Genomic DNA, 23784 nt, shown 5'->3' with positions numbered 1-23784 from the left:
GTGGAAAGGACCCGCAATCGCTCCTGCACACAGATGCCAAGCTCGCCGCTCCTACACAACCGCCGCGTCTTCTGTGACCGACTCTAATCGCTCTCCAACCGGCATTGATCCATGCGAAGCGCTTGGCAAATGTCGTCTCTCATACCCTTTCTGATGACACTTCGCTTGTTCTCCTCCCAGTTCCAGAGTTCAGCTCGATGGACGATCAGTACTTTCAGAACATTTCTCGTTCGCTCGACCAAATGGAGCATGCCCGAAGCGAAGTCTCTTACGGAATCATCTTCGCTGAGCTCAGGTCTGTCTATAACAACGTACACCTCCTCTGTCTGAAGATCGATGATCTTGAGTAAGGCTTCCGAGAGATGCTCGGTCTTTTCTTCTGAATCACCGTCCCAGACAATGTGCGACTGGATGTCGTACCAGTCCTGGCCTTTTCGGACTACTGCCGGATTCTTCTCTAATAGCTGGAAGATCAACCGCGCTAGCACATTCTGCAACGTGCTTGATCTGTTGCAGATCTCAAAGGCAACTGGTCGGGGTGGAAACAGCCGGTCAAGCACGATATCCACAGCCACTGGAGATAGCCAGGACAGTGCCACTTCACCGACACCTTCTTCATTGCAGCCCGAGAACATAAGTAGACAGGACGAACTCTCTTGCCAGGCGCGTGCCTTTTTTTCGGCCATCAAATTTGATTTGCATAGCTTTGAGCGATGTCTGTCGTCATCGAAGCTGGATGCTAGCGCCTTGCGATACTGCTTCAGCGAGAGCACGGCATCCTCGGTTCGATAACTCCCAATGTTCAGCGCATCGCGTAACGAAACGACCCTGGTTCTGTCTTCACGCTCGTAACTATCTGTTGAATCTTAGTATATCGGCATGCATCATCGATTTCATACGTACCTTTGAGCTCGTTCGCAAGTTCATCCACGCGTTGCGCTAGGAGGACGTCGCATCTTATCCGGATACGCCGGAAGTTGTCCCTCATGTTTTGTTCAAGGACCTCAAAACCAAGTGGGTTTCCAAAATTGATCACTTGGCGTCCTGTTCAGTCGTCAGTGGAAGGAACTCAACTCTTGATGCTACAATGGCGCTATGTACCCCAAGTCGACCCAAGAAAGTAAGTTGTCGCTGCTCGCGCAAGCATGATGATGTCCTTGTAGGCATCAACAAGCATCAAGCCTAGTTTTGGCTCAGGGTAGATCTTCCGGTATACCTCCAGGTCTGGAAGACGATCAGATATCTGTTCCATTGCGGACACAATGGCTTCTTCGTTCTTGATCTTCAGCTTCACAGTCTTGCGCGGGTTAGCCATACTCCGATACGGCTTTCGTGGTTGGGCCCTACCGAGAAAAGCAACGCGAGTGTTGAGCCCGCTATCCCGCCGTATTGAGCGTCGGCTGTTTTGACAATGTCTAGGATTCCAGAGTAGGCATTTAGAAACCTATCGAACTGCATGACGAACCTCTCCGTCTTTGACCAGGCTTTTCGGACACCGTCAGATCGTCTCTGGTCCAGGGTAGTATGCGCTGCCCCAAGGTCTTCAGCGTGTTTGTAAACGTAGTTGGACAACACATCGAGTGGCATAGCATTTAGCGACTGCAGCAGATCAATCTCTTTCTTCGGATCTGTCAAGGAGGCATCATATTTCTCCGGCACGGAATTGAGAATGCTTCTCAGCTCTGCTTTGACTCCGAGCCCTGTCCGCTTGAGTTTGCTACTCAGGTAACTGTTGTGTTCCGCAACGAAATGCGATAAGGGCAAATGTTTCCTATTGCAGTCAGTCGAACTCATAACATCCACAGACTTTCCCTCAGGGTACGCACATCCACTCTGCATTCGGGAACCATTGCGACACCGGTCTTCGTTGCGTTTCATCTTGCCTGATGTCCATCTTTGAGTTTACAACAGAGATGCGCCGGCTTTCGGGGGAGTTCACTGCAAGGAAGCGACCGAGCAGGGTATGCATGGCTCCTTCCCATTGCTACTACCGCACAGCTGAAACTTGCATAGGTTACAACGCAGGTTACCTATCCACATAATCCAACAATGCAGGGTTGCGACCAGCTTTAGAATTTCAATACGCGATGCATATATGGAGGCTGGGGGTGTACGAATCAGGGTTCAGGTTTTGCGCTTTGTCGCACTCAGCCTTGTGCGTGGCGCCTTCCAAGGTATCTCGTGTATAGGCTGACACATGTGAGATGATTGCAGCGACAACCCCGCGCCAACCCCTCAAACAAACCCTGGAAAATCAACGCCGAAAGATCAGTAACGCTCCGTTAGACCAATCGACGAGGCACTTGTGCCCAGTGATTGACAATACAGCCCACCCTTTCGAGTCCCGTCGGATTGTACACAACCCTGTCATCTTGTTGGATAATCTCGAATTACCAATCATGGCCCCCAATGTCGTGACCACTTCCGGTCAATACCTTTAGGGGGCCTCGCGGTTGCCGACGGAAGGTGTCGCATCATGTAGGCAGGCGCGTGGCTGGCGTTCGCCAAAGATACACAAAAGGGCCATCGCTACGATCTTGTCCGCACTACGTGAGAGCCCGATCGCAACTCTTTCCTTCCCATTCACGAAATGTCGCAGCAGCCTGTGGTGGACGACGCTACCGTTGGGGCAGACGAAGGCCTTGTATGACATGCTGCGCTCGTGCGTCTGCAGGTTCTAATGGATACCTAGGACACGGCGAAGACCCTGGAAACAACTCAGGTCCAGGACCAGTACATCAAGCTACTTCTGAAGAAGATAGCCTTGCTTGAAGAACGGCTTTCGATAACTAACGACGATGATCGTGCGTCACAGGTATGCCTTTAAACCCCATGCTTTTGAGTCTATTCGCTGACTGCGGCGCAGAAAAATGACGGCAAATCCGAGGCACCTGTTGAGAAGAACGATGCCGAGGAGGAAGAGGAACCCCGATACGTCATCATTGTGAACAAGTGGGATCCTGACACTGGCGACTACAAAGATGACGAGATCACGAAAAGTAACGAGAAGAAGGAGATTGGACCCAAACCTGAAAGTCGCAGAGCATTTACCTTTCGCAAGTCCACCATGTTTCGGCCTCGTTATAACATTGTCGAAACAGTCCTATCAGTGGCCCAGATCGAAGCCGAGCCATTGCAGAGGCTGATTGGCAAAATAACGTCAAAGCTCGGAGGAGACGAATTAGTCAAAAGCATCAGCTCTCCTTTTGAAAATCTGGTCTGGACGTGGGCAGAAGCCGAAGATGAAGCGAAGAAGTTTGTGGAGAGCGAGACGCCCGAGGAAAAGCAAGCCCGTATCGACCTGAGCGAGCTTATGCGGATCATCTCCACATCTTCAGGTATCCTACCTCTCGACCAGTACTTCAAAGAAAGAAACTTCTTCGATAATGAGAGGAGCATCTCGCACGCAGCTCTGTGGACGCTATTCCCTCCAGGTACCCTGATCGTCTCACACCCCTGCCTGGGTGAGCCTCAGATCTTTACCGTCGATTCGTGCGATTCTTTCATTCTACGAGAAGATCACACCTTCGATCTGACATGCTTCAGCTTCGACTGGACTGGCACAGAGTTTACCAGGGTACCGTTCGAGATGAAGATTCGCCACTGGGGTTCCAATCGGAAGAGCATCGCTGAGTTACCGTTCTATCCGCTCAAATATTACACTAGCCCAGATGAACAAGACATTTCATCGGATGACGCAACCGCTCGCCTCAAGGAACGACTTGTCGCTCGGGGGGAGAGGTTTGTCAAGCTCTGTGATCCGGGCAAAGGCAAACAAATGTTTACGTACTCCGGTGATGCGCACTTTCACACAGGACGTAGCTTTGTTGGGAACGATGATGAGGGCAGGCGCCTTCGACACGATGATGATACTACATCTTCTACCGACACCGGCGATGGACGGGTCAGCGAGGCTCGATACGTGCAAAAGAAGAAGGTAAGTCATTGCGTGTTTCTAACTTGGTTGGGTTGCATTTTTGATTAACTTGGTTCTAGATTGAGGGCACCACGATGGTCGATTTCACCTCTTTCTTCGAATATACAGCTCCAAACACTCCAGTTCTTGGAGATCTTTCCCAGTTCCGTGGCCAACTGGAGAACCTATCACCCGAAAAACGCGCCAACGAGATATACAGAGACATGTACAAGACTCACTGGGATCGACACCCCTCTGGAAAACCCATGTCGCCAGACCAACTCATGCATTGTCCTCCAAGAGTCCTCGGATACGCGCTGAAGCAGAAGAAGTGGGCGCAGCTCCTGGTAGAAAAACTCAACCCTCCCAACGACGCCGATGCAAGTGTCTTCCGCGACAAGTTGCAGCTCGACCCGGACTCTAAAGACTTGGTTAGATGGTCCGTGCAAGCACATGAATACGGGAAGGACGTCGACGCCAAGGGCGAATCCAAGAGCTTGCAAGACTTTGCTCCGGACAAGGGCAAGGGTCTCGTCATCATGCTCTACGGTAGGAGAAACCATTCGCGCGATAGTATTCCACGGCCACTAATCAAATATAGGCCATCCCGGCGTCGGAAAAACTTTAACCGCAGAGAGTGTAGCTCTCATGGCCGGCAAGCCTCTGCTTTCCGTTGGAGTATCTGACATCGGGATTGAAGGCGACAAAGTCGAAGCAAATCTGCAAAAAATATTCGACCTTGCAGGGAAATGGGAGGCCGTACTCCTCTTCGATGAAGCGGATGTTTTCCTCGAAGCGCGCGGTCGCGGCGAAAACGATCTGAGGCGTAATGCCATGGTCTCGGTACTCTTGCGCGTGCTAGAGTATTATGACGGCATACTGATCCTCACCACCAACCGCATGAGATCTTTTGACATCGCTGTCCAGAGTCGCATTCGTAAGTCTTTTGACCAGCACCTGCTGATTCAACGTTTTTCCTCTTGCTGATACACCTGCCCTAGACATTGCGATCAAATACGAAGAACTCATGCAAACGCAACAAATCGCCATTTTTGAATCCTTCCTCGTGCAACTCCAAGGTAAGAAACTCGTTCATAATTTCGATGACCTTATGCGATGGGTCGAGAAAGACAGTCGCAAACTCGGATTCAATGGCCGACAGATCAGAAATGTGGTGTCGACAGCTATGGGGATTGCTTTGGTGGATAAGGAAAATGGTGGGAAGCTGAAGAGGGAACATCTCATGCGCGTTGCCGAGCAGACGAAGCAGTTCAAGACTGATTTGATCGCTGAGGAGGAGATGTATAAGAGGTTGCAGAAGGGTATTTCTTGAGGGAATGTTGCAGTGAAGGTTTTAGTGCCTGCTAGTTGCCCTCCTCCCTGGGCCGTACTTAAATGCGTGTTCGGTGATGGTAAGCTCGATGAACTTCCAGAACGATCAGTTCAGCTCAAGTTAGTCATCTGTAACAATGCTGAACCATTCATCCCTCCATGTATCAAGACTATCGCCACTATAATGGTAAGCCCGTTGAGCCACAGTCTTAGTACATCCACCAGTCGGTTCGAAAAACACGATGACAGTCGGCGAGGCGTGATGTATCCACGGGCTAAGCCGCTGCTTCTCAGTGCTTAGTAATGCCCAGTGTGTATTTTGAATCTTCTGGCGAATGATCTCAGCCTGTCTTTGCCATGTAGAGAGAAGCTTGTCAGCATGCCGCTGAAGTGTGCCTAGGAAATGTCCCACACGGATACCATCTTCCTGGGTTACTCTAAAAAATGAACGCAAACGATTGTTATGCAAATGAGGCATGTATACGCCAAGTGTCTTGCAGGCAGGCTCCGTCAGGAACATGTCAGCTATGAGTTCTGCGAAGCGGCCGCCTGGTAGCGATCCTCGAAGTAGGCAAGGCTGGTTAGTACCTGCCTTCAAGGCGATTTTACATCGTCCGAGCTTTAGCTCCATGCGGTTACCAAACAGTTCCATGATGTGAGGATTCATCTTGAACTGGCTGAGGTCTAGCCATAGCGGAACTTTGGCCACAGGCGTAGACGCTCCCATCCAACCAAACCGTTGGTAAGATCTTCGGATGGTCAGGTAAGCGTCTTCGGATAGCGAGTTGGCTTGAGTAATTCTGGCTGGGTAGCAGACTAGCGCATGCTCGTGTTGAGCTCTTTGCGAATCATCCGTGGTCTGATTCTCGACAATAGCAATCTCATCTTCCGACGGTTGCATCCACGACGGACATATGGCCATATCGATAGGTTCGCCATGTTCAACTGGAGGACATGGAAAGTGAGAGCGGTACTGAGTCGAAAGGATATGTTCGATTGTACACCGCCAAAGACGATTGACGTCCCATGCGGTATGTTGAACCTGAGCCGTCGCTTGCCGGAGAATAAGTTCCAAGAGCTCGGGTATGACGAGGAGGCGGTGGGTAGGAGTGAGTGGACTTATTGGTGCTGAAGCTTCAAGGTCCTTTGTTGCCGTAGGCTTTGTCGCTATAGCTTTCGTTGCTACTGTGTGCTGCGGGACAGAACGAGATGTAAAGACAGCTACGCGCGCGTCGACAGCCCGAAGCGTCTGGCTCCGCCATTGCTCCACACTGGCTTCAAGATGTTCCTCCGGGCGCTGAGGGGGCAGTGGCCATGGGATGCGAGGAGGTTCTCGGCCCATACGTTCCTCATCAAGCGCACCGACGTACAAAGCTGCATACTGGACCGAGTCGTAGTCTATGGAGGAAAGGTCTTCATCCGGGAAGTACTTCGCAATCAACAGGTCGTGGGGATGGTAAGACATGGCGAGATGAGTATGAGTGGTAGGAGCACGTAATGTCCCGAGTCAAATTCCGTACAGATGGATTGCTATCGCATCGCCCCTGCAGTTCTGGGTGCAGGCTACAGCAGCTTCGACGGTTCTGCGAAGTGTCCGACGCGACGCGCTAAGTGGGGCTGGAGCTGGGGCTGGGGCTATCGATTACGAGCAGTCGGCGGTACTTGCCAATGACGCAGCCTCGGCGCTTCACGGTTGTCTACGTTGCATTCCGAGTGATTGCGCTCCAACGCTTACGCCGCACAGCAGCTAATACACATACATTAAAACCTGCTCTCACCTCTAGTCATACTCACAACCTCTCATTTCAACAGTCTCGCTAGCTCATATCCACCGCGACCATGTCCACCCGCGGGCAGTTCAACACGAAGAACCCGACTATCAAGCGCATATGTACGCGAGCATTGGGCTGTGACTAGTGACAAGTAGCTGACATGTGTCGCAGTAAAGGAAGCGTCGGAACTGTCGGTATCGCCCTCCTCGGACTACCACGCCGAACCTCTAGAAACCAACCTCTTCGAATGGCACTTCACAATCCGCGGCCCGCCCGAGCCATCACCCTACGCCGGCGGCATCTACCACGGTCGCATAGTCCTCCCATCGACGTATCCTCTCCGCCCGCCATCTTTCCGCTTCCTCACACCCACTGGCCGCTTCGAAGTCAACCGCGAGATCTGCCTAAGCATATCGGGCCATCATGAAGAAACATGGCAACCGGCTTGGGGCGTGCGCACAGCCCTCGTCGCGATACGGAGCTTCATGGACACGGATGCGAAGGGCCAGCTCGGCGGCATCGAATGCAGCAGGGAGGCACGCGAGCGCATGGCAAAGGACAGCGGCGCGTGGAAATGTGCCGGCTGTGCCAAGAGCAATGCTGACATCATGCAAGAGCGTGAGGAGCTCGTCAAGGAGGTTGAGGAGAAAGAAGGCAAGAGGAAAGACGATCAAGTCCCCGAAGAGCTGAGACTTGCCTATCGCGACGAGCTGGGTAAGGAAGGCCAGGACGACAAGCCGGTGGACAAGGGCAAGCAAAGGGCAGTAGAGAGTCCTGCTGAAGTCGCGTCGCCTGCCGCGCCATCAGTACCTACTGCTACAGTACCAGTCACAACCCAAACGCGACCCACTCCTGCTGTATCTACGGCTAGACCTACAAGAACGAGACCCGCACCTCCGCTCCAACAGGTCGCCCAACATAGTCCGGACCTGGCTTGGATCGATACTTGCATTTACGGAGTAGTGGCCGCGTTATTGTTCATGGTGCTCAAGAGATTCGTGTGAGTAAGCCATTCCAGGTTTACAGTTTTGCTTGAAGAGTCATGGTAAGATCGGCGCAGTGAAATTAGCACGGGTGTATTGGCGTTGAATGTCTGTTCATGTTCGTGGGGTATCACTTTCTGTTCCGCTTAAATTATCTGGTGGTTACTCGCGTGCCATGCTGTTCGAAAGACCTGGATGAAATGGCATGTTCCTTATCCATCTCTCAACCGATTTGAAGGGAGCTGGGACGCTGGCGGTGCGTGTTAAATGGGATCATCATTGTAAGAGTCGTACATGGGCCATGTCTAGTGTTCGCTTCAAGTTCGACAGGTAGTACGAAAGGCTGGTTGTGTCTGGGACACATGAATCTCGACAGTAGGATACTCGTGAAATACTGCTGGTCGCACCTAAAGCACATGTCGTTCGATTCGAAACCCTATGTTGTCACGGCACGTTTCACACGTCTTGCTATCATGTGTGACTAACTGAGGCGGGAGTTATCTAGCATTTGTCGTAGGATGGCGCAATTGCACAGGAACATCAACTCAAGCGAGCCTCTTGAGGTCGCGAGTACGATGAGATTGGGGTACGCTATCGTGATTAACTTCCGAGGTTAGCCTGCCATTAGCGTCTTGGCATCATCTGCACCTCGAGGTCCCTTGCCCTACAGAGTCCCATCCGCGACGCGACCATCCAAATGCGCTCCACCCCGCTGATTTCGCGAAATCCTCTTGTACATGCGTTATAGAAACTCGTCACAATCCGTGCACGACAGAAATGGCGCGACTATCGCCGCGCGTACGCGACTGAGCAGCCCGAACATGTCCCTGATCCTGCACGAAGCCAGCAATCGTCTTTGCAGAAGGACCAACCAATATGTCGAAATCCGCCTCAACCCCCCACCCCGCCCGAGTGCAGAAGGTGTGCACTCTCTGGACTCATGACGACAACTTTTCTAGAGACGAGATCATCTTTAATGGAGAGAAGTTCCCTGAGTTACCCACCAGTGCTGGTGCCCTCCTCCAGATTGTGGCGATACATGCAGATCACACTGTACGAGACTTTCACACAGGATCCAAGAGTCAGTCGCAAGATGCGACACACTTCCAAGCCGATGCGCTGCACAAGGATTCCAATATAGATAACCATCCGAAAAGAAATCGTCGGGATTCGATAACCATTACGATTGATGAGAATGGCTCGACCATTCCCGGTGGTCGCGAAATCGATGCGGAAAAAGCCTATGTTTTTGTCCCCAAACCGCTTCCTGCAGACTTGAAGACAAAGTATCTGAACCTACAAGTAAGATTCTCACGAATTAATCTTTTGCTCAACTAATAGCAACAAGGTTTCTATATCGGAGAGAATCGCGAAGGTATTCGGGTTCCGCAATAGGATGCAAGTTGTAGTGACGGAGGCTGATGAAGATGCTCACGAAGCTCATCACGTGGAGATAGTGTTCCGTGACGAATACCTAGCACGCGCGGATATGTGGCGCATGGCCATTGCCGAGCTCAGCAAGCGTACCGTCTACCGTGGCCAACGACTACTATTCATGGGTACCATCAAGGCCACGATCAAACACATATATATCAATGGCCAATCTGTCCATTCCGGGTACTTCTCGCCAAAATCGAAGCCCATCTTTCGCAGCGAATCTGCACGATACACATTGTTCATCCAAATGTCTAGAGAGATGTGGGATTTCGATACCGAAGGCGCTGGCGAGATAATGTTCAATAAGGTTGTCAGTGGCTTCCTTCCAGACCTCTTCAAAAGGTGGTTGAGGATCAATGCACGGCACTTGGTCACCATCATACTGTTTACGAGGATGCAATATGACGGAGAGCTTTTGGCAGATCAACCCGAGGGAACGACGAGCAACATGTCCTCGGAGTCGCATTCCGGAACTTTCAGAGATTACTACAGAGTGGTCGTGAGCGACATGGCCAGCGGTGATTGGATCAACATCCTGTATCAGCTCAAAAAAGAGTTCAGGATGTTTCTCCGAGAAGTATCTCTGGTCCGTAAGCCAGTGAAGCCTGTTTCTGAGATTGACGAGCCAAGCTCTGAAGACACAGCTACTGATATTGTCATAGCTGGTCGACCCTCTTCCGCAAGCCAAGGTAATATCCTGGAAGCCATCAATCTGGCTGCAGCCCAATTCGCGAAGGATTACATCGATCGAGACCTTGTTCGAACGGGTATCTCAGTCATAGTTGTTACTCCAGGTACTGGCGTCTTTGAAGTCGACTACAACATGCTCAAACTTACTACGGATACTCTTATTGGATCAGGCATCGGTATTGACCTCGTGTGTCTCTCGCCGATGCCTCTCCATTCCGTACCCTTGTTCAAGTACCAAACGCCTCGCTCAGTGTCCGATATGAAGGCTGAGCACGACAAAGAGCGCCACGAGGGCGCGAGCATGTCGCGCACAGAAGAAGATCAAACTCCACGCCAAAGCCAACCGGAATTCGGCTCTATGTCACGTGCATCCACTGTCCGACACATACCAACAGACAACTCCCTTGACTCGTCAGACGGATGGAGGTTCGCAATGCCGTATTGGGTGGACGTCTCCTTCTGGTCCGGAACATCCGAAGAGATATTGGAACTCACAAAGCCACGAAAGGCTGACAAGATCGTGAAAAAGTCGCGCAAGAAGGGTCGTATCTTTTCTCTACGTTGTCGTTTGTATGAGCTGCAAATGATGGGCGTTATGGAGAATGAGCTGGGCGACATTGCGATTCCCTACCTAGAAGAAGATCCAATGTACCCGCATCATCTGCGCGAATTGTTTGAGACCAACGAAGAGGGCGTGCGAACCGCGCAAGCAGTCAAGCCTTCCGCAGCTGCAGCAGGCTCATATTCATCGCGGGGTGACAAAGAATACACCGACGACCAGCTGGACGAGACAAGAGCTGCCCAGAAGGCTTGGATGGAGGCATACGATGGCGGGGTCTTTTCCCCTCTCATGGAAAGACACTCTACGTTGAACCAGCTCCAGATTCAGAAGCGAAGGCTAAGCGACGCCATCACAAGCGGATCCCCAGAGCTGTCGCGAAGTCTGCGTCTGTCTTCCTCTTTCCGCAGCACTGCCCCGTCACTTGGACAGTCAGCTCGGCCTCCGCCAGAAACAAGTTTTCCGCAACTCATACATGAAAGATCTAAAGATCTTGAAAGCCAATCTCCTCGAGGAAGTACATACCGGATGCCTGATCCCAAGGGCGACGGATTGCCACGAGCCGATATATTGCGGCGGCAGAACAACATGACCAAGGGCATCGTTGGAACTGATCGCCCAGCGGCACATAAGAGAAGTGGCTCCGGAGATTCCCAAGATCATCGTAGAGCTATGCATGTGAAGCCAAACAATTCCCCAGCATCGAGTCGAAGGTCATCTCCTCCAAGGCGAGCCGGACTCTTGTCTGTGACTAGTGCTGGGACCGCCGCAACAACCCAGCCGGAACTGAAAAGTAGACCTTCAAATTGGTTCTTGAGGCAGATGAGCTTCGGTGGAAAAGCTGCGCCAGCTAAACCGACTCTTGGAGACGCCACCATCGATATCAGTCAGGGTAAAGTGAAGCCTGCAATGCTGACTGTTGAAAAGAATCAAAAGGGTGCTATCGCTGAAAGACTGGCGAGCACTCGCAACACTTCTACCGGTAAGCCATCACAGCCGATTGCAATTAAACCTGCACCACGAGCAGGTCCCATATCGGCTGAGTCATTGGCCTCCAACCGCGCAAGCCGTTCGATCGAGACGGTTAGGGGTGCGCAATCCGACCGATCCAATGTCCCTTCTCAACCTGGTTCAGTTGTGAGAGATCCTGGATCTACATTTTTACTTGCAGGAGCGAGAGGGGCAGGCGAGCACGTTGGACTAAAGCCGGACTTGTCTTCTAGTGCAGGCGCTAGAGATGCTCCACGTACTCTGTCGCCAACAAGTGCGATCGCTCCTTGGGCAGTCCTGGTCAATCCTTGCAACCCGAAGAAAAACGTCATAAGCTCCAAAAACCAATATCGGCGTTGGCACCACGTCTTCCCTAGGACCTTGAGGGCAGGTACTGTAAAGTGGAGATCTTTGTGTTCACCTGCTGCCGTACCTTTAACGCATGAGTGGTTTCCGTCTGTTGAACAGATAGCAACGCAATACAACGAAAGCCCATACAAGATTACGCAAAACGAGGATGACGACATTCTGGAAGCACCAAAGAGCCGAGAGTCTCTCATCAAAGAGTTGATTGCCTTTCGCCTCTCGCACGGATTTCAGATCATTGTCGGCTCTTCCGTAGCTGAATTTTCTGGGCGTCAAGAAAAGTCTCTCGCTAGCATTCTCGATCCTGAATACATGTCTAGTGATGGAGACACTGTTTTCATGAGCGTCGGAAACAATATCCACCAGCTGGTATGTGTAGCCGGAGGAGAGGTGGAGGTAAGAAGATACAACAGGAAACCTACCACGGCCTTGGAGTCATCTGCTGGTATTGATACGCCCTTTCCATATAAGCCTTTCATCCGCACTGCATTTGAGGATACCTATGATCCTAGAGAAATTGTGCTGCGACCACCACGGCGGGAATACAATTGGAACATCATTGATACCTTCTTGGCCGGCTATCACGATGAGTTTTCCGAAGTCCTGCGCTTTTGGCGAGCTCGATTCGTGCTCATACCAGTCGACATACCAGCTATGCATCGCAGGCCGTTGCCTGTGCAAGACTCACCCGAAGAGATACGTCTCGAGGGCATTCGTAAACTTACCCAGCTATGGCAGAAGTTTCGCTATATTCCCCCGGAAGAGCGCTACTTCCAGCCAGCATCCGTCTTGAAGCAAAAGGACCCAAATCCGCTTGCGATTGAGTATCACACACGCGATCCTTCGGCGGTTGTCGCGGCTGGTCCAGACCACTCTTTACTGAATGATACCGACAGCGAATTCCAGACTTCCATCTTCTCAGATGCGGAAAAATATCACACATCCAGTATAGATCTCAAGAAACTTGCGGAAGACCTCCAGGGCGAAAAAGGAATTCAAATGCTTGATCGTCGGTGGCATCTGAAGCTGCACTACAATTGTTTCTTGGGTTTTGATCTTACCAACTGGCTACTTTCTAACTTCAAGGATATCGAAACCCGAGACGAGGCGGTGGAATTTGGTAACGAGCTGATGAAGAAGGGTCTCTTCCAGCACGTACAAGGGCGGCATCAATTCCGAGATGGCAACTTCTTCTTCCAGATTGCAGCAGAGTACAGGGCACCGCGAGCCGAATCTCGAACAGGGTGGTTTGGCATGAGGAAGGTAGACAAGTCTGTTCCTTCCACGCCACTTGCGGAGGCGCCTCGGACGTCGCCACTGATATCGAAAAACATCAAGTCCCGTCCCGGTACCGCGGATTCTTCGTCCAACAGCTCAGGTTCACTCAAAGAGGGGGAAAAGACCCCAACGCGCGGTGAACCACACAAGCGAAAAGTCATCATGTCACGCGTCATGCGCTATGATGTCGATCCCAGAAAGCGTTCGTATCGGCCTGAAATCATTTCACTACACTACGACCGATTGCACAATCCCGACAATTGTTATCATATCCGCATTGACTGGATGAACGTTACGGCGAAACTCATTGAGGATGCTATCGTCACCTGGGCTACGAGTGTGGAGAAGTACGGCCTGAAGCTGGTAGAGGTACCCATCGCTGAGGTAGCGGATATTATCGACCATCATCCTTTCCGTTCGCCCTATGCAGTCAAACTTGCATTACAGCCTCCCCAAGTTCAGCCTGAGGCCGTATGGGACTCAACGAGCTTTTCCCCTCAGTACCCCAAAGTTGATAAGTTTGCTTACCATAAGCTTCTGCTGCGGAGGCTAAACTTTGTTCTGGATATGGAAGCTGCGAATGCGTTTCCGCCCGACGTTGAGGTCACTTACTCTTGGGGCACACCCGACTACAAGTACACGCAGTTCATACATAAGAGCGGAGGCTTGCTCGCTCAGATCACTGACGATGGGAACTTCCTTCTGCTGGCCAACAGGCTTGCGCATAACCGTGCCAAAGACAATGGCAGGATACGGCCTGTAGATCCTTATGAACACAAGAAAGCCACAACAGATGGAAGTCAAAGCAGCCGTCTACCCTCGACACCTGCAGTAGAGCGTGGTAACCCGCATCGTAGTCCGTTTGCCAGTCCTTTGGCACGACCAGTTCAAGACGCCAGTCTCCTCCACACCGCGCTCACATTCCACGATCCGAAATCATCAGCAGCAACTACTCCAGCGTCTGCATCTAACATATCGCTTTCTCCGGAGCAAGTCAAAGATGAAGTAGAAGCCTTTTGCTCGAACGCCTCACTCCTCTCCAGCTTTTACGCTGACGCTTTCCGCCACGCGCCATCTCCTTCTCCACGAATCTTGCCTGTAGGAGAAGACAAGATACCAAGCTTGGGGCTGCCACCAGCAATTAGTATTAGGGATGCCAGTCCGGCGGCAGGAGGTTGGACTCTGAGTAGTACGTTTGGGGGACCTAGTGGCATAGCTGGTCGCAGACAGGGTAGCGAGGGAAGCATGTATAATATGGGGAAGAGAGGTAGTGTAGTCGATGGCATGGATAGAGCACCCAGGCGACAAGATAGCCAGGGAAGTGCTGGAGCTGGAGTATGAGCGATGCAAGAGATCCATTGTACATGCATGTGGTAGTGCTTTGATCCTTAGACCTTGTGCTATTTCCTTGCGCGCGCTGGTGTAGTAGATAATTAAAATGAGAACGGTTCGACACGGGCTGAGAACAGTCTCACAATGGATAGGTCTGAAGACCAGCCGAGATAATTTACTGTCCACGATGTGCGAATAGAAAGATGACTATGGACAACGCAGGATGGAGTAAATCGATATTGGTCCATGTACCATAGGAAGCAATCTTTAGGTGATCGGAAAGTAGATCTACCAGTGAATGCCATCGATCTCAACGAGCTTTGAGTGCTATATCAGTATATGCAGACGTGAATAAGAGAAAGTCAATCGCCACATGACTGCGTTCACCTGAGACCTCCATTGCGGCGTCAGGTCTTGGGTAGCGACTCTCCTCATAACTTGTTGACCCTCTCCCCCATCTCATCCAAATCCTCGCCTTCAATGGCATCCTGTTCTTCCTTGACGTAGCTCTTCACCGCTTCTACAATCTCCTCATCACCGTCGATAACATCGACCCAACCCCTCACGCCATCCATTTCCAAAACACCAACAACGCTCTCTGCAACCGTCGCACGGCTCGTCTTGCCACCAGCCCCAATCTTACTCATCTTCACCTTTCCAGCCGGCTCCTCAGTCAGCGTGCCAGGCCTCAGGCTGATACCACAGAAGCGCTGATCAGCGGGTACACCATCTTTCTCTTCCTGAGCCATTCGGTCTTGGGAAAGTATCGTGAGGACCTCGTCAGCTGCAACCTTGGCTTTAAAGTAGTTTGGCAAGATTTCCGTGTTTACTTTCTGTGCCGCTTTCCAGTCTTCATCGTTCCACCAAGGCGCGCGGCCACGGCGGGAAGAAAGGTAAGATACTGTCAGGAATTTCTTGATGGAGGGTGTGTGAATGCTGGCTTTTGTGAACGCTATGGCTGCGTCGCGGTCGACTGCAAATGTCATCTCGGCGCCGCCCTTGCCGCCGGCTCCTATACGTTGTGAGCATACGCGGGCGATTCATGATACACCAGCCTTAGAAAGCACTTACCAGCGCTCCAGACAACCCAATCCGGGTTGACCCGTTCCAAGATGCGCTTCGCATCGGCCTCGCTCTTCACATCCGCAACACTATGGACCAGTACATCTAATTTCCCGGGCTGACCCTGTCCCAGCTTTTCAACGGCCGGTTGCTGAGAGGCAGTGCGTATCATGCTGGTCACGTTCCATGATTTGGCCAGCAGGAGCGGTGTAAGAATTTGGGCAACTTTGCCGTGACCGCCGATGAGGAGGACGTGGTGGGCCATGTTTACTGCAAGATCAAAAGGCAATTGGAAGAAGGGGTATACCGAAGTGCAGTAAATGATATAGAATGTCTACCTGAAATAAGAGTTGATGTTGGGAGCAGCCAAGAACTGATCAAGCGTCATTTTGTCAGCACTCACGATTTCTAAGATGACGTCGTGGGCAACATGTTTCCGAACATGTGCCGAGCAAGCTCCACCTGCATTGCGCCATCCTACCTCTTGCGCACGCATTCGTGTTCGTGCTCGCAACGTAGCAATTCCAGTGTTCAATCACAGTTATAGAGGAACATTAAGTTTTCTGACTTTTCCATTTCATTGATTGGTATCGCTGCCTGATGTTCAAAGCTACCCCGGAACTGCCACGCTCGTAGAAGTGAAGAAGACACAAAATCGTTGCGAAGAGCTTATTCTCGACACTCGAAACAGGAATAAGAAAGATACGTTTCAGTAATACAGTGAGCGAGACAGTGCCCGCGGAGCGCTAGGAGGAAGAAACAGCGAGAGAGCAAGGGGTATGTACAGTATGGCTCATACTCGGGTGAAAGACTCCTGAACACCGTGAAGCATGCATTACAATGTAAAGTTGGGGACAAAAGGAAATTAGAGGGCACAATGTGTACGAATTATAGGGTGAAGGGAAAGAAGACCTCATGTGCCGGGTCCAGTCGACTTGCCCTGGTCGCCGGAATGGCCGGAAAACGGTCCTACAACAAATTCAGGTGTTGTGTCCATGTTCTGGCTGGGAGGACCACGGTACTCGCTGGCATCGGGCGCCAGGATAGGATCAGTCGACTTGGTGTCAGGATGCACTTCGATACCATCCTGAGCCTCGAGGTCTTGCTTCGTCGCATCGCGGCTGAACTTGATTGAATCGTTGTCACCATGACCGCGGTCAATTGGCGACCAACCGGCGACACTACCTGCGACAATACCGGCCATAACAGTAGCTGGGCCGAAAGCGGAATTGGAGCGGGACCTGGTGCGACGGCGGCTGTTGGGAGTAGGAGGAGAACCATCATCTTGAGGACCGTTGTTCGGGGTGCCAGGGAGCGAATGGCTAGAGCGGGACTTTGTGAACATCTCCTTGGGATGTTGCACCTTGAACTTCATGGCGCTAAGACGCCCACCTCGGACTTTGCGGAGGAAAGCAAGCTCGTCACGGATCTCCAGTAAGCCCTGGTTCCAATGGTAATCATCGTCTGAGACGACAAGTTCGGGAGTTTGTTTGCGCCTGAAGAAGTCCGGGATACACTTGCGGATAAGTGCGTCGGGTATTAATCGAACGATGACACCTACGGGTAGTGAAAGGAAACCCAAGACTATTGAGTAACCCCACTGAGCACCGTTGAGCCTGGTAACCTTGAAGGCGACGCCACCAACGAAGATGATCATGGTCTGACCACCAATCATGATTGCCAGGATGACGATGAAGAACCAGTTGTGGGTGATACCTTCGAAAACGTTGAAGCGGTTGTCAAGTCGGCGGTTGTTCAACGCGTTGAAGATCTGCATCCAGACGAAGGTGTTGAAGACCAGTGCGGGCAGTTGTTTCTTTTCGTCGTCGCTTTCGTAACTAAGGATAGATTCGCCGGCGAAGTAGAGGATGAACGTGACGACCAACTGGTAGATTGCTTGACCGATGATCATCTTCCACATCCTCAACGTAATCAAAGGAGCAGACTTCGGATCGGGTTTTCGGTCGAGAAGGCTGCGTGTAGGAGGATCAGTTGCGAGGGCTAGGGCGGCGAAGGTGTCCATGATGAGGTTGACCCAGAGCAGTTGAACAGCAGTCAGTACAGAGGTTTGGTCGTTGCTAGATACGGCTGAGACGAAGGTAAGCAGGACGGCGGTGATGTTGACGGTGATCTGGAATTGCAAGAACTTCTTGACCGCGTCATTGACCGCACGTCCCCATAGCAGTGCCTTGACGATGGAAGCGAAGTTGTCGTCCATGAGAATGATGGCGGATGCCTCCTTTGCGACTTCGGTACCAGCGATACCCATGGAGAAACCGACGTCTGCAGTCTTGAGAGCCGGCGCGTCGTTGGTTCCGTCACCAGTAACAGCAACAGTTTCACCGAGCTCTTTGAGGCGTTTGACGAGTCTACGCTTATCCTCCGGACTAGAACGAGCGAGGACACATAGCTTGGGAATGACGGCGTCCATGTCTCGCTTGGATAGCTTGCGGAAGGTAGGACCTTCCATGACGACTCCACCAGGAACAAGGATACCGCAGTCTTCGGCGATGGCCTTAGCGGTCAGAACGTTGTCACCAGTGACCATGCGTACGTAGACGCCTGCGTGCTGACAGTCTTTGACAGCTTCGCGGACGCTCTCTCGCAGAGGATCTTGGATACCAACAACGGCCAGGAAAGTCATCTTGTTGGAAACGTCTTTGAACACAGCTTGGCTTGGGTCATCCTCGTTCTTAGAGGACTCAGCGGGCGGCCAGCTCTCGAAGTCGCGATAGATGAGACCGATGGTTCGAAGAGACCGAGAGGCGTAGGTAGTGATGACTTGTTCAAGAGTCTCGCGGTTGTCGCTAGTCATAGATGTCTCAACAAGTTCTTTGTTGGCGTCGGTGACTATCTTGTCGCACATGCCGAGCAGAATCTCGGAAGCACCCTTGACGTACATTCGGTAGCGACCGTCGTTAAGCTTCTGAACAGCTCCAGAGCACTTGATAGCTGAATCGAAAGGTATGACCTGAACAATGTTGGCGTTGGAGCGCTCCTGAGCGACGTTGCCCATGCCAAGAAAATCGCGTGCGAATCCAAGTAGAGCGGTTTCCGTCTTGGAGCCAATGAAAGGATCAGGGCCACCAGCCGCGCCCTCGAAGGCAGTCGTGTTCTGAATGATGGACTGTAACAGAACATCCTTGACATCTGCGTTCAGGGTCGCAACAAATTCGGGAGCCGAGACATCGTTCGGATTTTCTACGGGGGACTCCACCACATCCTTGCCCTTGCTGCCGTCATCAACGGGTTCCGCTGATGGTGCCTTGAGTTTGTGGTCGCCAAACCGAAGAGCAGTGCCCAGCGAACCAGCGACGACCGTCATCTTGTTTTGTGTCAATGTGCCTGTTTTGTCGGAGCAGATGGTTGTCGCGTTGCCCATGGTTTCGCAGGATCGGAGCAGGCGAACCAGGTTATTGTCTTTCAACATGCGGGTGGTGGCGAAGGCTAAGGCAAGGGTAACGGCTAGAGGCAGACCCTCCGGCACGGCGACTACGATGACAGTAATGGCGACGATGAGAATGTTGAGGAAGTTCTGACCCTTTTCGGCGGGAGTAGCACCGCTTCCCTTGAGGCCGACAAGGAACTCAATGAAGAGTACAACAAAGAGCAACAGGGCAGCCGCTCCACCAAGTTTGGCGATGTACGTTGCGAGAACGTTCAACTTATTCTGGAGTGGGGTGACTTCGCTGTCTTCGCGGAGGGACATCATGGTTTTTCCGTAGCTGGAATGAACACCAGTCGCAGTGACCATGAAAGAACCGACACCTTCCGAGACTTTGGCACCCGAAAGGATGAATGGGTCGACCTTCTTCAAGTTGTCGTGCCTTTCGATAGCCTTGAAGGCCTCGTCTCCAGACATCTTCTTGAGCAGATCAGACTCTCCAGTAGCCGAGGATTCGTCGCATTTGATGCCGTGACCTGTGATGAGAATACCATCCACAGGGATCATGTCACCGGGCTCCAGATTGACGACATCTCCAACGAAAATGTCGTATACGGAGATCTCGCGAGTTGCGCCTGAACGAATTACCTTGATGGTTCTGTCTTCCTTCTTGCGGTTGAGCTTGACGAATTGTCGTTCCTTTTGCCAGTCGTTTGCAGCGCCTACAACCACGACAATGACGATGGCAACAATGATGGCAACGCCTTCAATCCATTCGACTTTAGGCTCACCGGGCTCGTGCTTTACACCGAAGGTCTGGTATAATCCAAGAGCCAAGGAAATGACGGCAGCACAAGTCAACAAGATCAGAACCTTGTCGTTGTAGGCCATCCATGCTAACTGGAAGATGTTCTTTGGTTTCCGCACGGGAAGTCGGTTGTCGCTGAATACGCGCTTCCTGTCGGCAAAGGCGTTTTCCTTAGCGCCAGCGGGCGCGCTGTCCGTGTGGGCAACCCCGTTTGGCGCGGACTTCTGAGGAGATTCTGTTCTGCTAGGTGTTGTAGCCTCATCGAATGTAACGACGCCATCAAGATGCTGCTCATCCAGACTCAGACCAGCCTTTCGGTCGGTTCGAAGTCCTTTTTCTATGCCGTCTAGGCCACCGAGCGCGTGGAATGCTGATAACTGCGTAGTCATGTTAGACGGTGCTCGAATGCGCTCAAGACGCAGAAACTTACACTCTTGGGGTTGTAGAGCTTTCCTAGTTGTCCGGGGGAGAAGGCAAACTTGTTGTTCTCGACCTCAAAGTCAGCCTCTGTGCCCGGGTCCGGCTTCAAAGCATCTTTATCGTTTAAGATTTCCGTTGGGCCTAGGTCACCCTTCAAAGTATCGCCTTGTGAGGATGCAACATAGGTTCCAGTGCTATTAGATTCGCCGTTCTCAGTGGCCGAGTCGACCGAGTTGCCCCGGGATCGCGCACCGGGTACGTTGAGTAGACCGGCGTTACTGTTCCATCCTGTCACCGGCGAGCTGATGTTATGCGGGCTCGTTGGCCGGCTCTCTCTGCTATCGAACGAGTGCGCGTTACGCAGCTCCTGTGACGGCTGCCTTGAGTGCGTGGGCGAGACATCGTCGTTGTTTGAGGATGCTGCTGGCCTGCTATTATCTTGGATGTCTCCTAGGGGTACTGAATCGCCCATGGTAGGGTCGTTGGTAGCAGATGTGTCGATGGTGATGGTCGGTGCCCGTGGTCTTGAAGGACCGTTGTTGGTGTCGTTGTCCGCCATGGTGGGCGCCTAGGAGCCCTCGAGGCTGCGATGCGAGGCTGAGGGTGGGAGGCTGTGCAAACAGGCAGGCAGGCAGACGAGCGATGGATGTAAGCGTAGCAATGTCAGGCGTGCACTTCCGGTGAGGTGATTAAGTTATCGAGGAGTCCTCATGCACAAAGAAGATGCAGGTTATGAGTGTCGCGGCAGAGGCGAGAGGGCGGTGCTGCAGCCGTGTGCCGTCACCACGGTTGCGCGTAGTCGAGAGTGGAGGCAGGTGCCGGTGGGCGAGTGCCTGCGAAAGTGTCTGGTACTGCCAAACTGTTTAGCTCCTTTCCCTTGCGTTTACACGTACAAGCAGGTGCTCAGCCACGACTGCCCAAGCTGCGACCGCGTGTGATGGTAGCCGGCAAGAGCGATGGGCGTTAGCGAGGAAGCTTACCTGATTGTACTGCGTCTCCGGACAGGGCGATTGCGCGAGAGAGGGACACGGAGAAGCTGAAGGGGGATTCCTATCACGTCGAGGGTGGCAGTGTTCCGGCGCTGCGCATGCTCATTCGCCGTCGGGGTGGCTATGGCAGTGGGCGTGTCTGGTGTACCTGGGTACTCGTCGAGACTATGCGGTGGCGAGACGACGCGTCGGACTGGATTTTCGGTGCAAGAGAATGGGAGCCGCTATCTCGAATCGCCAGGCAGAGGGCATAAAGACAAACAAGAGCCTCCTCCCGCCTGGCCTGCATCCTTGTTGTGCCTTCAATTGTCCAAGACTTGCACTGCCCCGATGCCAACCCTACGCACTAAGCCGCCTTGGGCTGCGCTATTTCGCAACCAGCGTGGATGCGGCACTTAAGCGGGACGGCCTCTAGCCTAACCCCTCGAACGAATGCAGCCTCCGTTTCACCCCAGGATTAACCGATTCACAACTGTCCAGGCCAAGTCGCCTCTGCATCTACGTGCGTCGCCACGGATTGCTGGCTCTCGAACAACTTTTTGCCATGTGGTCCCTCACGCAGCAGCGAGCTGGACACGACGACTATCAACGTCGCACATGTCCCGAACGGGTTGCCTTCCGTATGGCCAGTAGATCAAGGCCAAGCAAGCCATGCCTACCGTACAGCGTCTGAGCGTCATATTTACAAGTGATTCGATTTGATGCAACTGCTGGCGAGCGATCGCGCATCCGCCTGTCTACTCCTATTCTCTTGGCCGTGCCATTATCACTAAAGGCGCAACAATATCACAGCTTCGTTTTTCGAGTGGCGGCCCTTCAACGCTTTAATCATAGTCCGTTGGGTTTGCCGCGCGCTCGGCCTCGACTATTGCTGCTGGCGGATACTCCATCTCCACTCGTCCTCGGCTTTGTTGGCTCACAGTCGTGTCGTCTCTGCCCTCACCGCCCGCGTACCTGAAATCCATGATATGTATGGCTAAAGGGATGCGTCAATTTCAGACCAGCCAAGCTTCTGGAGCATCTTGGCTGTTCCGTGCCCATCTCCCGCCCCGACCTTGTTCAAGTTTGTTTGCGTCATTGGCGCTGTGATTGCTCTTATCGTCAACTTGGATCGCCAGGCGCATTGTCCGACACAGTCCCGCGTCTTCAACACTTTGTCACTAGGGACTCGGCCCATGTGCCCCATAGTGTTCGTTAAGTGGCAACTGCCCACAGTTGTTTTACTCCAGAGCCGGCAAGACTGGCGAGAGCTTGTGCCCAAACCAAGCTTCTGACTCGAAGCTACAGTAGTCAGAGGCTTGCTGCACACAAGATCTTGACATGCTTCAGGTGACCGCTTCTGCGACCTTGGCGGCTTACCCCAGGGCACACTGCACCTGCAGCTGTATGATGTCCTTGTACATATGAGATTTCGGCCTTGAACACGCTATCGACGCCTCATCTCCGCGAAAACATTGGCGAGCATCATCAAGGGCGCTCTTCGGTCCAACGAGAACGCCTCGACCTGCCCTTACCCACAGCTCCAGAAAAACCATCAACACATGGAATCCATAGTACAACAGATTATTGATGCTCCACTCGACCGCAAGGAGCTATTTCAAGATGCATCGTAAGGGTAACCTTCCTTGATCACCTGCAGTAGACGTTGAGTAAACAGTCGTCAGGCGTCTAGCAAGCGCCGCCGTTCAGGGAATGGACCAATCATGTAGCCCACAGCACCATCCGCTTTTTAAACTCCCTATGTGCTTCGTCGGGTTCACGATGCAAGTAGAGCTATTTCTGCATGCGCGTACGATGTATGACTTGGGTATGTCCCGTCGATCAACTTGCGGGTCATATGCGTCGATATACATGTACATGTAGCAAACAGACATCGCATATTCAGACGATTCAAAAGTGGACGTCAATACCTCTACGACATAGAACATCAACACCGACGCTATCAGCTAATCACAGCAGAAGCATGTTACACTCAACTACTATGCTCATAAGGTTACAATGCAACTATCATTTTTCATTATCCGCAAGCGGCACAGCAGTACTTGTATATTCGTCGTGAAGCCCTATACTAACCAAAAAGAACTACATGTCGCAAGAACATTCTATCTCAACAACTTCCGAGTTCTTAGGTAGATCTATAACATAGAAGCACACTCCGAGGGAAGTAAGTTGAAGGTAACAACATTCTGTTGTGCCATAACATCTATCCTCTCATCTAGATTCCCGAAGATGAAGTCCACGTGTACTACATCTATTGTGCTAACCGGCGACCATGGCGTTCTATGTAATCATTTCAGATCATCTTATCACAGAGCCCGAAGAGGGTTTGTTGTATTTAAGTCGCAGAGTTAGAGTTCTTAATTCCAGGTTTAGTGAGCAAAATTCATCACGATTTCTGGCGAAGTGCCGTTGTCCTAAGGGACACGTAATTATGGCATTCATGCACAGTGCTTTCTCTTTCGCAC

At 52.0% G+C, this 23784-nt stretch overlaps 7 protein-coding genes across 7 annotated transcripts; 3 read left to right on the top strand and 4 right to left on the bottom strand.

The window, feature by feature from the left end:
- Positions 1–83: 83 nt before the first annotated feature.
- Positions 84–1878, bottom strand: J4E86_009844 (uncharacterized protein; the record flags this gene model as incomplete). Its single annotated transcript, XM_051450344.1, has 4 exons — positions 84–856; positions 904–1044; positions 1102–1297; positions 1348–1878. The coding sequence occupies 4 exons, from the start codon at positions 1876–1878 to the stop codon at positions 84–86; spliced, it is 1641 nt and encodes a 546-aa protein (XP_051298265.1).
- A 712-nt stretch (positions 1879–2590) lies between these two features.
- J4E86_009843 (uncharacterized protein) lies at positions 2591–5249 on the top strand (the record flags this gene model as incomplete). The annotated part of the gene is made up of 6 exons (XM_051450343.1): positions 2591–2644; positions 2693–2815; positions 2867–3937; positions 3997–4465; positions 4518–4853; positions 4918–5249. The coding sequence occupies 6 exons, from the start codon at positions 2591–2593 to the stop codon at positions 5247–5249; spliced, it is 2385 nt and encodes a 794-aa protein (XP_051298264.1).
- Positions 5250–5538: 289 nt separating this feature from the next.
- J4E86_009842 (uncharacterized protein) lies at positions 5539–6713 on the bottom strand (the record flags this gene model as incomplete). The annotated part of the gene is made up of 2 exons (XM_051450342.1): positions 5539–5576; positions 5837–6713. 2 exons carry the CDS (start codon positions 6711–6713, stop codon positions 5539–5541), a joined length of 915 nt encoding a protein of 304 aa, XP_051298263.1.
- Positions 6714–7087: 374 nt separating this feature from the next.
- J4E86_009841 (uncharacterized protein) lies at positions 7088–7983 on the top strand (the record flags this gene model as incomplete). Its single annotated transcript, XM_051450341.1, is given in 3 exon segments — positions 7088–7139; positions 7192–7826; positions 7843–7983. 3 exon segments carry the CDS (start codon positions 7088–7090, stop codon positions 7981–7983), a joined length of 828 nt encoding a protein of 275 aa, XP_051298262.1.
- Positions 7984–8879: 896 nt separating this feature from the next.
- On the top strand, positions 8880–14664 carry J4E86_009840 (uncharacterized protein; the record flags this gene model as incomplete). The annotated part of the gene is made up of 2 exons (XM_051450340.1): positions 8880–9305; positions 9352–14664. 2 exons carry the CDS (start codon positions 8880–8882, stop codon positions 14662–14664), a joined length of 5739 nt encoding a protein of 1912 aa, XP_051298261.1.
- Positions 14665–15086: 422 nt separating this feature from the next.
- On the bottom strand, positions 15087–15982 carry J4E86_009839 (uncharacterized protein; the record flags this gene model as incomplete). The annotated part of the gene is made up of 2 exons (XM_051450339.1): positions 15087–15667; positions 15727–15982. 2 exons carry the CDS (start codon positions 15980–15982, stop codon positions 15087–15089), a joined length of 837 nt encoding a protein of 278 aa, XP_051298260.1.
- Positions 15983–16630: 648 nt separating this feature from the next.
- On the bottom strand, positions 16631–20889 carry J4E86_009838 (uncharacterized protein; the record flags this gene model as incomplete). The annotated part of the gene is made up of 2 exons (XM_051450338.1): positions 16631–20287; positions 20341–20889. 2 exons carry the CDS (start codon positions 20887–20889, stop codon positions 16631–16633), a joined length of 4206 nt encoding a protein of 1401 aa, XP_051298259.1.
- Positions 20890–23784: the final 2895 nt, after the last annotated feature.

The sequence above is a fragment of the Alternaria arbusti genome, assembly GCF_024043155.1.
Source record: "Alternaria arbusti strain BMP 1465 chromosome Unknown scaffold_19, whole genome shotgun sequence".
Taxonomy (NCBI): Eukaryota; Fungi; Ascomycota; class Dothideomycetes; order Pleosporales; family Pleosporaceae; genus Alternaria; species Alternaria arbusti.
This window is presented reverse-complemented; position numbering and strand designations above follow the sequence as displayed.